Source organism: Diceros bicornis, chromosome 38, assembly GCF_020826845.1.
Source record: "Diceros bicornis minor isolate mBicDic1 chromosome 38, mDicBic1.mat.cur, whole genome shotgun sequence".
NCBI lineage: Eukaryota > Metazoa > Chordata > Mammalia > Perissodactyla > Rhinocerotidae > Diceros > Diceros bicornis.
The window spans coordinates 4223303-4238344 of NC_080777.1; the positions used below are offsets into that span (position 1 = coordinate 4223303).

General features: G+C 37.0%; 1 protein-coding gene across 3 annotated transcripts in view; it reads left to right on the forward strand.

The window, feature by feature from the left end:
- Positions 1–15042, forward strand: part of RGS7 (regulator of G protein signaling 7) — a 514737-nt gene that overhangs the window by 478491 nt on the left and 21204 nt on the right. For all 3 annotated transcript variants that reach the window (XM_058533555.1, XM_058533554.1, XM_058533556.1), the window contains 5 exons: positions 3615–3713; positions 5723–5784; positions 6760–6870; positions 8139–8264; positions 12838–13024. In XM_058533555.1, the coding sequence (XP_058389538.1) occupies positions 3615–3713; positions 5723–5784; positions 6760–6870; positions 8139–8264; positions 12838–13024 (585 nt within the window). The remainder of the gene's footprint in view (positions 1–3614; positions 3714–5722; positions 5785–6759; positions 6871–8138; positions 8265–12837; positions 13025–15042) is intronic.

Genomic DNA, 15042 nt, shown 5'->3' on the forward strand with positions numbered 1-15042 from the left:
AAACCTGAGGAAAATGACAAAAGCATTTGTGCATATGTGACTGAACCCACACTATGGATTGCTTCCTGTAACTTCAGAACTCATATTTCAAAACAACAGTAAACTGTTTCCTGTCTCACTACCTTTCTTTCCTCTGTCACCTTCATTTGGATATTATGGGACTTAATATTTTAAACAGCTGATGTGCACATCCTGGAAGAAGAGTTAGCAAATTCATGATTAGATGTCTCGTTTTCCTGCTATTAGTGCAGTGGTTATACCTGTTTATACATAAAAGGATTGGCCTGTCTTCATTTCCATATGCAAAATGTGTAAATTTAAATTTTAATTGTGTTACATAACAGGATAAACTACTCATATCTTAGAATAACACAAAAGTGTTTTAAGTAAGGAGTACAGTCAAGTTGCAGGCAACAGAAACTCTGCTCAAACCAGACTGAATGAAGCAGGGAATATTCTAAAACCTTGGGAATAGGCAGGGGCGGAGCTGGCCCCGGGTATGACTACAGCAGGGACTTGAACACCATCAGAGCTCTCTCCCAGTCTCTCTCCACTCTCTTTCCTTGGCTCTCTCTCTGTACTGGCTTCCTCCACACAGCCTCAGACATGGTCACAATCCATTCTCTAGCTGAGCTGAGCAATCCAGAGGAAAGAGAAATATTCCCCACCATCACCAGTTAGAGAAATCCCAGAGATAGAAAGGCATAAAAGCTTCCTTCACTCTTTAGTTTCTACTTTAAAGCCTCTCCACCTGCTGAAAAATGTAGGAGAGAATTTTTCATAGATCACGTCAGATAGTAACAGATTTATGTAGAAAGTCAAACCTGTTTCATTTAAAGAATAACCTATCCAGGATTTGTTTGGATGGCACTATATATGAAAAGTGCTGCTCTAGGCACCACGAGGAATAAAAGGATGTGTTAATCAAGTCAAAGCATCTTGATTTAGTAATGAGTTTTGCTATTAAAACTCAAAATGGATCCCCATTAGTTAATTTGATTTTTCCGCCAGCTGCAAATCTTAAGACATTCAGACGATATCATTCCTCTTGCTCTCTAGCCTACCTGTTGCTAGCTCTGTTCCGCCTACCTTGTGCCAATATTTTAATACATTTCCTTGTTCTAAAGAATGCAAAGCCTTTTACATTGCAAATCATCCTCATACCTTGTCTGCCAAAATTGGTTTGATTTCCTTACCTCCTTTGTCCATAAAATAAGCTCTGGACATAAAATTGCACTATTCATGGCTATTATCACTGTAGCTAAGAATCAAAGTGAAAAGCTATCATTGGTCCCCAGGAAATGAACGGCATTCTGGTTGATGAAAGAGAGAGCTCCTCATGTTTGTTTGAATGTAAGACCAAAAATGGGAACTCCACAGTGACCTCAGAGCCAGTAGACAGACTGCTGAGAGACAACTTTATAGGACACCCCCAGTGGTGTGGGTCTTACACAGCACTTCATGAAGCCCGTGTGAATACACGCATATTGAAATAATCGTAGAAATGTAGAGATGGAAGATAAGTTATGGATCATTTTACTTCTATGACACCATAAATTGTGGTATTTTTTTAGCAATCTTGTTAATTATTTTTAATCTTAAGCAAAAGACTTACTGTTAAAGCTGTCATCTATCTTGTCTTATAAGCATTTTTTACTTGAACCATAGATTCTTATTAAAGAACATTAAGTACTTAAAGCAAGGTAAACAAAGATGGAAAGTTCAAGCCTTAGAGTCTTCTTAATCTTCCTTATCAAAAACTAATATGCTACAACTGAAAAAATAGCAGACATTGAAAAGTACAATTATAGCATAACCAGTGATCTTTCACTCGCCTAATTTTTAAAAAGCAACCTCAACTGATATTTCCGAGTTCAAAAGGTTGTTTTATTTAATGAAGTTCGAATATGATGAGTAGTAGTTCATGTAGGCCTTTTCTGTTTCTTCAATGGAAATTAAGTCTCCTTAATTTATATAATCTAGGCCCTATGCTCTTGCTATTCTTTCCGTTCCTAATCTTTATCAGTTTTAATCGTATATTTATTTGTGTGATTGTGTAACTTGTTTCCCTTCCACTAGGTTGTGAGTTCCAGTGGAGGGGGAAGCATGTCTGTCTTTGTTTCCTTTTGTATCCCTAATGCTTAGCACTATACCCAGCATAGTGTAGGTGTTCAATAAATGTCCAATCTATGAATGAATGAAAGAAAAGAGAAAGCCACTCAGTTCAGTCCTGTTAATAATTAATTCACAGCATAAGTGCCACTCGTTGGGATAGATGGAAGCCTAGTGACAGGAATTGAGTTCCAAGGGCTTGGAGCTAGGGAAAGTAGGGGAGATTGAAGGACCTAACAAAGATAGTCTGAACTGGGTGGTTCAGATAGGTTAAACCCAAGTCAAAATCTGTTAAGAAAAGGCTAAGAACAAAACGATGGGGAGACACAAGGAAAAAAAACCGAGTTCAAAGGGCCCAGGTGTAGAGCCAAGAGGTTGACATTAGGAAGAGATAGGGTCCAAGTGAAAGTAGGTCAGAAACAAAACACGTTTGAATTTAGAGATACTGCTAAGGTTGCTGATGGGCCTGAGAATTGGCTCAGGTAAGAATCAGGGTCTACACTCTTCTGATTTCATGAGTTTCTTTCCAAATCTACCTGGTAACTTTAATTTTGTGAGTTCATGCAATTTTATTATGTCCTCATCCTTCATCCTCATGTCCAAAGAAAAATTGCTCAATAGCACACATTAAAATCTTTATTTGAAAGTAATAATACTTTGATACTAAAGGAAAAGTAATTTGGCCTCCCCTCTGAATTGACATGTGAAGTGTCTCAGCCTCAGTTGGGTATGGTTTTTTTATCCCATTAAGTCCCCAGATCTTTATTTATACTTACCAAGCAGTGAGTCTTTCTCAAAAAAGAGTGTTCCTAAATAGTAGGTTAAGATAGTAATAGTAGGTTCTTTGCTAAGAAGCTTTGGGGCATCAAGAATTCCAAAGATGTGTGAAACCTTAGGGGTCACTAATGTTTGCAAATGGCACCCAATGGCAAGGCCAGTATTGTGAGGTAAACAATCCAATATTGAGAAGGGAAGTAGGAGCGCTCTGAGGTGTCTTCGGTCACACCATCAGAGACCAAATCACCAATGGAATTCTTAACCTAATCTCTCTCCTCAGGACTCCATTTCTTTCCTGTGTAAAGACCAGGTTATTTTTATTTTCTTTCAGTTTATTAAATTTTTATTCTATTCTATATCATCCTCTATTTTATTCTGAAATCAGTACTCATTAAGTGTTACATGGTGTTGTCATTCCCCAACTTCACACTCTCAACCCACCTCCAGATTTTATCACACTTAATGATGTTCTCTCCATATAATCGATTATTCTACCAAAGTTAATAATCTAACCACATATTTTTTCAAAGAGTTGTGCTTCTATTTTACATTCATATGATAGTTAAGATAGCAATGCCTTCTGAATTTTGGTAAGAAGCTTAGTCAAATATGCAGCAAAGCTTTGAGTTACCTTACTGACTGTATAACACAAAATTACCTTTTAGAAAGTCTGTGACTATACACGGTATTTTGTCCTAACATATTCCTTTTTCCTTTTTGTATAGTCTGTCTATGGTTTACAAAATGATATTAGAAGTCACAGTCCTACCCACACACCCACACCAGAAACTAAACCTCCAACAGAAGATGAGTTACAACAACAGGTAGGTCAACCTATAAAATGAGCTGTTAACAGTTTACAGAGTAGCAGCTATGAAGACCAGATGGTGAATGTTAATGAATGTTAATAGCAGGTATTTTTAAAAGTTATTTGTATGGTTGACTGTCTCATATACAAGATTTACAGTTAAAAGGTAATGAAATTGTCTAATTCTAAGATATGTAGTCACTTGAAAATGTATCAGTATATGGGGATGGTTTTCAAAACTCTGCATTCTTTAACTCCTCCAATCTTTTTTCCCCAATCAATTTTTAAAAATCACACAGACTAATTTATAAGTGCCTCCATTATCAAGAGTTATGTTTTACTCCAGTAGTCTGTCTTAAAGAGTGAGAAGACAAGAGGTTGGTGACATTGAGTCACACGTTTTCCATATCCAATGACGTAACATGATCTTCACAAGAGTTCTTATTCTTGTTTCTACAGTATATATGTGCCACATAATGACATTTTGGTTCACGAAGGACCACATATACGATGGTGGTCCCATAAGATTAGTACCATATAGCCTAGGTGTGTAGTAGGCTGCACCATCTATGTTTGTATAAGTACTGTAGGGGAGGAAGAAATTTTCCTCTACCTTTCTGGGTTCTTCTGGCTGGTCTAAGAATTAAATTGACATGAGATGTTAACAAGACAAAAACAAACAAAAGATTAATAACATGTATACGTGGGAAAACCCAGGAAAACCACATAACTTGCCAAAATGGCTGAAGCCCTCACCTTAAATACCATCTTTAGCCAAAGACGAAAGATGCTAGGGGTGGGGAGAGTCAGAGACTTCAAAGGTAAGGAAGGCAATTCACAGGTGCGTAAAAAAGAGGAAATGTTTGGGAAACAGGCGTGTGTTTGGCCACACAGAAACAGAAGAACACAGAGGGGAGCCCAGCAAACTGGCTTTTCCAGGTTCCTCCCTGTCTACCCCCTAGTTCATGTCATGCTAAGGTGACAGCTCACTTCCTGAGACAGGTTTTCTTAACTGAATTCTTTTAGGCAGTTAAGGGGGAGGTAACAAGAAAAACTTTCTGGGTCTTTTGTTTCTTAAAAATAATCAGCCTAAAATAATTCTCATGTTAAAGAGACACATTCTTGGGTGGCAAATTTTGTTCCGCTTCAGTGCACTATGTGATGTTCACACTAAAATCACCTAATGACACATTTCTCAGAACATATCCCCATCATTAAGCAGCATATGACTGTATGGATCTCTAAAAGCCTCTGGAAGTTTTCCCTTATCAATCCTGGTGTACAGCCATAGTATATATTGCTTTTTTTTCACCAATTGATCAATAGTTTTGGCTCCAGGTAATATTTCAAAGCAAACACTACTCTCTCGTATCGAATAATAGTTAAATCTCTTGGTTGGTTCAGTCATGAGTCTTTTCCCATTCTTTTCCTCTAATATTTTATCGTAATATAGTTTATCAATAGTATAATACATACTTTTCTAGTATATTTATAATCACACAAGGAAAAGTAATTGAGTTTTAAAGTTTTCCATTTGTGATTATGTCCATGTGAACATTTGTCCTGAAATGTTGATAAAATTATTCTCAAAACACATTTCATTGATGCTTTGTTGGGATGGTATTGGAAAGTAGGGTTTATTTTGAAATTAGAGTAACAAATAACAAATAAATTTATTTTCTAAATTCAATATCTGAGGGGCAAATGTGATTCTGATTTGGTTATTCACCATCAATAAATGTTTAAAATCTCTATAATACTTTAAAGTTATATTTTATTAAAGCAGGCAGAAGGTTCAAGTTCACTGCTGTTCTAAAGTGATATTGGTTGTGTTTATACTCAAACAGATTTTAATTTTTTGTTAACTCTTTCAGATCCTTCTGGTTTTATTTTTTTTACAAACTTTGAAATTTTATTAACTTAGAATATATTCTTGCTTAGAATTGCACAGTTTATCAGAATTTAGAGTTGAGAATTGTAAGAATGTCATTACTTATGTAACTACTTCTTTAACTCTCTTTTCAGATAAAATATTGGCAAATACAGTTAGATAGACATCGGTTAAAAATGTCAAAAGTTGCTGATAGGTAGGTATTTCAAGATGTCCATATAAATGAAAAAATTCTTATGACAATTAAATGTGTTAAAAATGGTAAGAGAACTGTTGGGAGGGGAGCTAAGATAAATAATTGGAACCCTATAAGAAATATTTTGCTTTTCCTTTTTGCACATAGAAAACTTTCAGAGAACTCTTTTATTGTAGTTTAAATGACAGAATGATCATTATTGTCTTAAATCTCTAGAGGTCCCATCCTTGTGCAGCCAGAATTGGAGACAGAAGATAATTACGGAGTTGAATCTTTTCACTCCTGCTGGGAGAAATAAAACTTTCAATTTACCACATTACCTTTTGGCAACTTAGAGCCTCTGCAAATTCATCTTAACATTCACATTACTCAGTTATTGCATGACTTCAGAATTTGAATTAAACTCAGATTTTAGATATTTTCCTTTTATTCATTCAAATCTGTTCTTCACTTTGGGGCGCTGCCAAAGCCTAACTCTCAACTTCTTTTTCTCCACTCTCTTTAAAAAAAAAATTACAGATTTAAAAAAAAATATATATTGTTGTCGGTGATTCCTCTTTTACCTAATTTCTGTAAATACTTTTGACAAGAATTCCCTTTTAATCCCTTCTCCAAGTTGGCTAAAATCAGTTCAGCTGTGGGTGGACTGATCGACCAAGGATTGGAACTGACGCTTACCTAGCACTGCCCTTCACACATTGACCTCTTAACGTTTTGCTTCATTTTAATGGAGGGATATTGACTCATATAGCTTAGGCCTGGGGAGAGATGGAATCCTCAGCCACATTTGTCTGCCAAGAAGCACAATAAGGTGATGCGTGTAAGTTATTGAAACACACAGCCTGCCACTGGATTTCATTCTGTAAATGAGCAAGCATTCTTTGGCCAGACATTTTTATATTCTGTCCCCTACCTTGGACTGGGTATAACCTCAGCCAGAAAACTAAGGAAGATGAAAATGTTCTTTCTCTCTAGTCTGCTAAGTTACACGGAACAGTATTTAGAATATGACCCATTTCTTGTGCCACCTGACCCTTCTAACCCATGGCTGTCTGACGATACTACCTTCTGGGAACTGGAAGCAAGGTGAGAGACCTTTTCTCTTCCTTCCACATATTTCACTTTTTTCAGGGTTTGGGTGAAAAAGGAAGAATCCTATAGGTGATTAATTGTAATTTTAAAGGTAATTTTACTCTGCCTACATTAGCCCATGATATAAAGTTCTTGTTCAAAGTAATGGTTTTTGAACCTTAGATATTAGCGTTTGTATTAAGATTTGAATTTCCAGAAGGACTGGCATAAAATTAGAGACGAAAGTGTTTCCAGGTGAACTAATCAGAGTTAGGATCTTCAGTTCTTGAAATTTAGCTCATTGTTTTCACCTTCCTTGAAAATCCACATAGCCACAAAGACCTGTGTATTCAAGTAAAATGAATGCTAAATTCATACTTACTTAAGCCCAATATAGGTATGCCTTTATAAATTCAATTTTAAAACAAAATGAACTTATCATAAACACTGTAAGAGAAATTGACAAGAGACTGACTTAGAAAAACCAAAGCACAATTTAAGCCCCCCTGGTTTCTCTCATGAGCTATATCAGTGAAGAATTACATCATCAATCTTGTCAGAGTCGTAAAAATATCACTGTATCGCTTTACAGAGTGAGGATTTAGTATTCTTTAGCACGTCTTTAGATTACATTTTTGGACTTTTCCTTTTTTTTATGTCCATCCAGTGGTTCTTAAATGCTTAACAAGTGCAGAAATCTTCATCCATAAGTTCTAGATTAGAACTTATGTATAGATGAGGAAGCTGGAACCCCAAAATGTTGTGATTTGGCCAGGATTGGGTCACACATTTAATCAACAGCAGAGTCATGAACTAGGATTTAGGCCTTTTGGTTCCCAATGCATTTTCCCCCAGTACAGCATGCCACCATGAGACTGCATTATGTAGTGATTGGGCTCTGGGGTCAGAATGTCTGGAATATTGCCCCTGGTAACCTGCCTGACATTGGCAAGTTATAACCTTCTTTGTGCCTCAATTTCTTCATCCATAAAATGAGAATTATAATAGTACCTATCTCACACAGTTGCAGAAAAAACTAAAAGAGAGAATCCGTCTAGAGCACTTAGCACCTAATGTTCAATAAACATTAGAGTTTATTATTAATACCTAACTTATACCTCACTATAATTTCATGTGGAGCCATTAATCAGAGATTTTTTTTTTCCTGAAAGTTAAGTTAAAGATGAGAACTTCAAGGCGTATATGATTTTGAGAGGAACTGCAACAGCAGAAAATAGGATGTAATGAGAGGAATGTAGCTGACTTTGTTTTATCTCTTATAGCAAAGAACCAAGCCAGCAGAGGGTAAAACGATGGGGTTTTGGCATGGATGAAGCATTGAAAGACCCAGTTGGGAGAGAACAGTTCCTTAAATTTCTAGAGTCAGAATTCAGCTCAGAAAACTTAAGGTAAGACATGTTGTTTAGATCTTATACTATAAGCCAGGAGACCTACCTGTGGTGTGTCTGGTTGTTTTGGACCTAATAGACCAATTACTCTCCCACCAACATTATGGTGATGATGTGAACCCATTGAATTTCTGCCACTTGATGGAGGAAAAAAGATAACCGAGGCAAAGCCTGTCCAACGTTATTAATTCCTTATAATGGTTTATTTTTACACTATCTCTTGATCTTTTAACCAAATAAATTTGGTGCATTTGAAATGGACTCCATAAAGAAGTGTAATACTTAGACTAATGTTTAGCAAAGTGGAGAATGGCCAATAATATTTATGCAGTTAAATTAAAATATCACCTATCTACCAATATCAGTCTTCTTTGCATATCGCTTCTCACTTACGTAAGTTCTAGAAAAAGAGATTGGATGCTTATATCAAATAATTTCAGACAAAACTATGGGAGCAGCTCATTGACCTCGCACATTTAAATACAGCCTCAGGGCAGCTGAGAACAGCACCACATTAAGCTGTTGGTGAGGGAGGGGTGCACATTCTGCCCATCTGTTGTAGACATCATCGTTACATATTTTTGAAATTTTTCTAGCTTAAGAGGCACCTGGAAATTGAATTTTTAAATGTGAGACACTGGAATAGATTTTAATGGCTCTGTTTAAGATCATTGAAGTGAGTGATAACTTTCCACTACACAAAACTGTTTTTCCATGAGCTCTTTCATTCATTTCTTTTGAAACATGATACCTAATTTACTTTCCCATGACTTCTGCAGTCCTGTGAAATTCATCTACGGAAAGGTCTCGGCATTCATTTATTTTCCTTGGAACTAAACAGCGCCAGGTATTGTCATGTCCCAAACCATTTGGAAATATGTAGAACTTTGACAGATGTCCCATGGATTAAGCAAGATGACCACAGAGAGGACCTGGAGGAATTGAATTATCTGTGCGTGCCTCTGAAGGATTGTTGGGTGCTGCTTCCTACTCTCCTTCAAGTTTACGTGAACCCTTCTTGACAAGGCTTTCACAAGATCTGCAGTGGCTAAGGATTTTTATTGGGCCTACTGAATAACATTGTCTGTATCGAGGACGCATCATCAGTTATTGAGTACAAGAATGCATAAAACAAAAATAAAGCAGAGATAAAGGATATGTTTAGCCTTTTAGTGGATGGGGAGGTGGAGTTACATCTAATTCTCTAAGTTTTTGAAAAAATGCTGACCTCATGGGTATCACGATGAAGAAATAAACAAGTAATGAGCCTCACCAAATAAAAACGATTCCAATCTCATTAAAATCACAGCCTAGTGGTAGATACAGAGAAGAAAGCAGATCACAACATAAAATGATGGGTGTTGACCTTGGAGAAGTACAGAGGGATAGCCAACCTGGAGCTAGAGATCAGCAAAGGCAGCCTGGGGGAAATGGCTTCTGGGCTGAGACCTGGATGACAAGGAGATAACAGGCAGAAAAGGAGGAGGGAAGAAGCTTTAGGGCAAAGGGAATAGCCTGTGCAAACTCTGTTCATGGTTGAATTGAATCACTGCTGATTCCCTAGTTCAAGTCTTAACCAGTTCTTATCTCAATAATTCTGTGCCACACTGGTTTCCCTGCTAAGTAATGACTGATAAGAAATATTACATATTTCATATATATACACATATATATATTTCTTGAGTATCTACCATATACTATTATATGTTTCCCTACTAAGGATAGATAGATAGGTAGGTAGATAGATAGATAGGTGACAGAAGGATATAGATATAATTCTTGAACACCTACTATATGCCATAATATGCCTTATATCCACCACTTTTATAAGTGTGCCTTGCTATATTTTGTATTCGTTTTTCTGATTATCATACATCTAATCATCGCAACGAATATGAAGTGTAAATATTCTTGCCCCATTTTACAGAGAAGCAAAATATGTCGGGGGGCTAGAGTTAAGCATCTTGTCCAAGTCAGATTGTTAATAATCGGCATCCTAGGCTTTCTATAAGCCAATACCAAGCTACTGTCCACTGCTGCCCAAATCTGAGGCCCCTGCTAGTGTCACAGACTGAGGGAGACAAGACAGTCCAGTCAGCCGACAGGGTTAATTGTGCTTAAATAAGTCTCCGTGCCTCTAGTCTAAGCAGCAGCCCTCTAAGCACCTGCTATTTATGGAAGTGGGGCGCTCGTGTGAGCATTTTCCTCAAGTATTAAGACAGGAAAAAAAGTCAAGAAATACTGCTTATTCCTCAAATACAACCCCGACTCTCCATTGCTGCGTTTTTGCTCACTCCTTTTTCAGGTAAAGCACGTAGTACAATATCAGTACTAAGTAAATGCAGTAATATGATTTTTATTGTTGAGGGTCTAAAAATATGTCAGGCACTTCAAAAGTGCCCTTTACACAATTTATCTCGTTTAATCTAAAGGAAACCCAGTGAGATAGGACTTATCATCCCATTTTACTGATGAAGAAATCGAGGCTTAGAAAATGAGACGCTTCCTCCGATTCCAGCTACCATATAAGGGGGGGTGGGATTTTAACCTGTGCCTTTTCCATTCTACTAAGTTATAACAAGGATTATAATAATTCTGAGGATGAGAAAGGCACCGATGCTCTGAGGGAGGCACTCGAGGGAGTGGTTATGAGCGTGTCGTCTGCTGCAAATTATCTGGGAGCAAACCCCAGCTATGACACTCATAGTGGGCAATCTTAAGTAAGTGACTTAATCTTCACATCCTCAGTCTCCTCTTCTCTAAAATGGGGGAAATAATAGCACATACTCTGTAGAGTTGTAGGGATTGCATGAGTTAATATAACCAAATCAATTAGAATAGTGTCTGTACTTACATGTCAGTGTAGGTGTTATTATTACCTCCTCAACCCTTTGATATTGTATCTGTATTTCCAAGTTCACTTAAGACATCACTGCATCTATAACAGCTTTCCTAGAACTCCCTTTTCTGACCCAGTGCTTGCCCCAGCAGAAGGGCTCTTTCCTGCTCTGCATTCCCAGACTGTCCAGTTGGTGCTATTCCTTGAGTGTCCCTCCTGTGCTTCCTTGTATTATGGCCACTTGAATGGTGTATCATTTTCTCTACTAGTTCTTTGAAGACAGAGAATCCTTTTGATTGATGTGTCCAAAGCGTGCTGGAATGATCTTGAATGAGCGCTAATTACAACACTTATGTTCCCTCAGATTGCACATAGCATTTCTATTAGATTGCACAGTGTCGAAATCTGTATTTTAGGAGGAAATGATCTTGAGCCTTCCCTTCTGACAGCAATAATGGTAGTTTCATGCTTAAGGCATTGTTCAATTTGGATTATCTACTGTTACATATATCTACAGGAAAATGATATCTAGAAACTGGAAAATCACTAGACTGAGTAGTATTTGATATTCTAATTCTAGCTCAATTGCTTTATTACTTATTTCTGACCTTTCATTAATACCTAAGCTAAAACTTAATAGTTATGAAGGTATTATTTATCACCTTATACCTCTCTTAAGACTGTGGCCTGTAGTGACCTTCGTCTCTGTGGTCATCTTGTCCATTTCTTGATCACGTCTACCAGAAAGTGATGACATCCCTGGTGGGGATAACATAGACCTAGTATGACCTTTTTCAAGTATTTTTTTATTTTAATGAATTATTATGATATACATATTCATCTTTTCCACGTTATTTCTAGGTCTAACCAAAAAGATATAACATAGAGCAAAATTGAAAGAAATGAAACCCATTAATACAATGTGGCGCCTTATGATTGGACTTTGCTATTTGCTCTTATCAACCAAAACATGTTTTGGTGTTCCTTCCTTTTAGCATATATTTTCTGTACAGAAGTATATAAAATATCTTTATATATTTAGAAGTAAGTCAGTATATATTTATTTTTTCCAGAGCTTCTGAATTGCTATCATGCCTCTGCAAATCTAAGCCTTTCAAACAATTGCATGTGAAAGCTTGCTGCTTCTGTCATTCCGTAACTCTCTGGATTAAACAGCCTAAAATTAGTTACCTGCCCTGATTTCTCCAGCTAGGGCCTTTTCTGATCTTGTGTCCAGGTGTCTTTAATTCCAGTAAAGCTTTGCTGTAATTCCCTTGCCAGGTAGAGCAGAAAATCCTCTCCAGACTAACCCTCGTTGCTCAAATGGACAAAAGATCCAAAGAGTACAATACAGTGCACTACTTTATCCCCCCGATCAGATGCTCTATATCTCTCACCCTCATTCCCTTCAAACTTCTCTTCCTTTCTAAGAAATGCTCCTTCAGCAATGCTGCTTGGCTTCAGTAAAAATTAGGGTTGTATAGAATCAGGGTTCTGGCAGATCTGCTTTTAATAGCAACCACTTAAAAGAGATTGTTTTTGATATTACCTTCTGGAAAATTTTGTATCTTTGAATGTAACCAATGAAAAAAATCAGTAAAGGCCTGATATTGGAAGCCCTCAGAGAAAGTGTTTGTTATTATGCATCATCGTGAATTGTATGATCAGTCAATGTGATAAGAATTTTCAGATTATGAGGCATCAGAGTAAATGCACGTGTCACGTTTTGCTTAGATTCTGGCTGGCAGTGGAGGACCTGAAGAAAAGGCCCATCAGAGAAGTCCCCTCCCGAGTTCAGGAAATATGGCAAGAATTTCTGGCTCCAGGTGCCCCCAGTGCCATTAACTTGGATTCTAAGAGCTATGACAAAACGACACAGAATGTGAAGGAGCCCGGACGATACACATTTGAAGATGCTCAGGTTGGTACATGGGTGGGCCTCACTTTGTGTCACAAATGTCCTCCCGAGAAGTTGACTTTTGAGATTCTTTCATTTTATTTTCATTGTAATTGTCAGCTATGCCTAGTATTTTCAGTTTAAGTAACTGTATGTAAAATAACTCTAATAGAGCTAGAAAAGGATAAAGACACTTTAAAGTGAACAGTGTTCAAAGCCTAGGAATGTTGTGTAAATTTGAATGTTTTTACATATAAATTTCTTGAAGGGTAATATTTGAAATATTTGAAAACTTTTACTTCATTTTCTACTGTTTGTCACCCAGTATGTGAGCAAACACTTAGCTAATGGTGGCCTCACCTAGGTAACACATATTTGAAATCTTTAAATTGTCTTCCAATGTGGATATTCTAAGATTCTGACGTTCCGAAATTATTCACTATTACAAATAGTCAGAACTAAACTAAATTAGGTTAAAGTAATGTCAAACTCAAACTAGTTTTGTCTCAGATGATAAAATGAAATAGCAGATTCAGACATTTATTAATTTTCCAAGTTAATTTTTTAGTCTACGAAAAGGAAAAAAAAGGAAATTGATATTAAGGTATTAATGTCCTAAGACAAATTTTTAAGTGTTTTTTTCCTCAAAGTGGACGTAATTGCCTCCTTAGAAACAATTTGAATTTCCACTTTCTCTAAAAACATATTGTGCTCAAGAAGAAAAATAAACTTGTAATGAGAGGATATTATTTCCTAATGATGCGTTGAAACTGGCTTTTAAATCAGAACATGCATACTTCATAATTTCTTAAACCTCTTTTAGAGAAAATATTAGTTCTAAAAAGTTATGTTTTTTTCTTAAATAACATTACTAAAATAAAGCATAGAAGAGGAAGAATGAGATACACAAATATCCTTCCCTGTTTTCACTCTTCGTAGAAAACACATTTCTCCTTGTTTCTTCAAAACAAAGCCACTGTGTGGAAAACTAACACAGTTTGGAGCAGCTAACAGACAGCCATTCTCCTTGGCTCCCCCACGGTCTTCCGTGTGGAAATACTTACAGTCTACGGAGACATGTGAGAGAGACAAGGATGACAATTCCGGCCCTATTGCTTACTTGTCTGCTGATTTATCTTTCTTTCTGCTGAAGATAAAATTTCAAGCATTTTCTAGAGCCAGCAACGTGTAAAATGTTTGCAGTGACCTTCCTGAAGTCGTAAAAAGAACATTTCTTTGTCGTCTGTGTCATTGAAAAATATTCTATAGAAAACATTGCCACCTGACCCTAGGCTTTTTTTTTCAATTAAGCTCAGATATTTAACTCCAGTTTTTTGTGGATTTTTTAACCCTGTCTTCAGAATGCAAGAATAGAAATTCCTGCCATTGTTTGGGAATAGACGCAGTGGGGGCCAGTTAAGGTCACACACTTCGGCAGCCCGGGGTTCGCCGGTTGGGATCCCAGGCGCAGACCTACGCACCGCTCATCAAGCCATGCTGTGGCAGGCATCCCACATATAAAATAGAAGAAGATAGTCACGGATATTAGCCCAGGGCTAATCTTCCTCAGCAAAAGAATGTTAGCTCAGGGCTAATCTTCCTCACACACAAAAAAAACAGATTCTGGAGCCAAATTGCCTGGGTTCTAGACTGAGCTCTGCTCTGTGACCTCTTGCAAGTACTTCACTTCTTCATACCTCAGTTTCTTCATATTTAAAATGGATATAATAGTGGTTACCAACCTCGTTGAGGTTTGGGGAGGATTAAATTAACTAATATAGGCAAGCACTTCAAAGGGTACCTGGCATATACTCAAGTGTATTTGAGCACCTACTATGCACACCTCTGTACTTTGCTGAACATTTATCATTCCTTTAATCCTCCCAACAACCCTATTTTATATATGAGAAAATTAAGACTAGGAGAGATGAATAAATTGGTCTAAATTTACATGTTTGTAAGTGGTACATCTTGAGCGAGATTGGACCTGAATTCCCAAAATGCTTGACTCCAAAACAAGACATTGCACCACTTTTCCAACC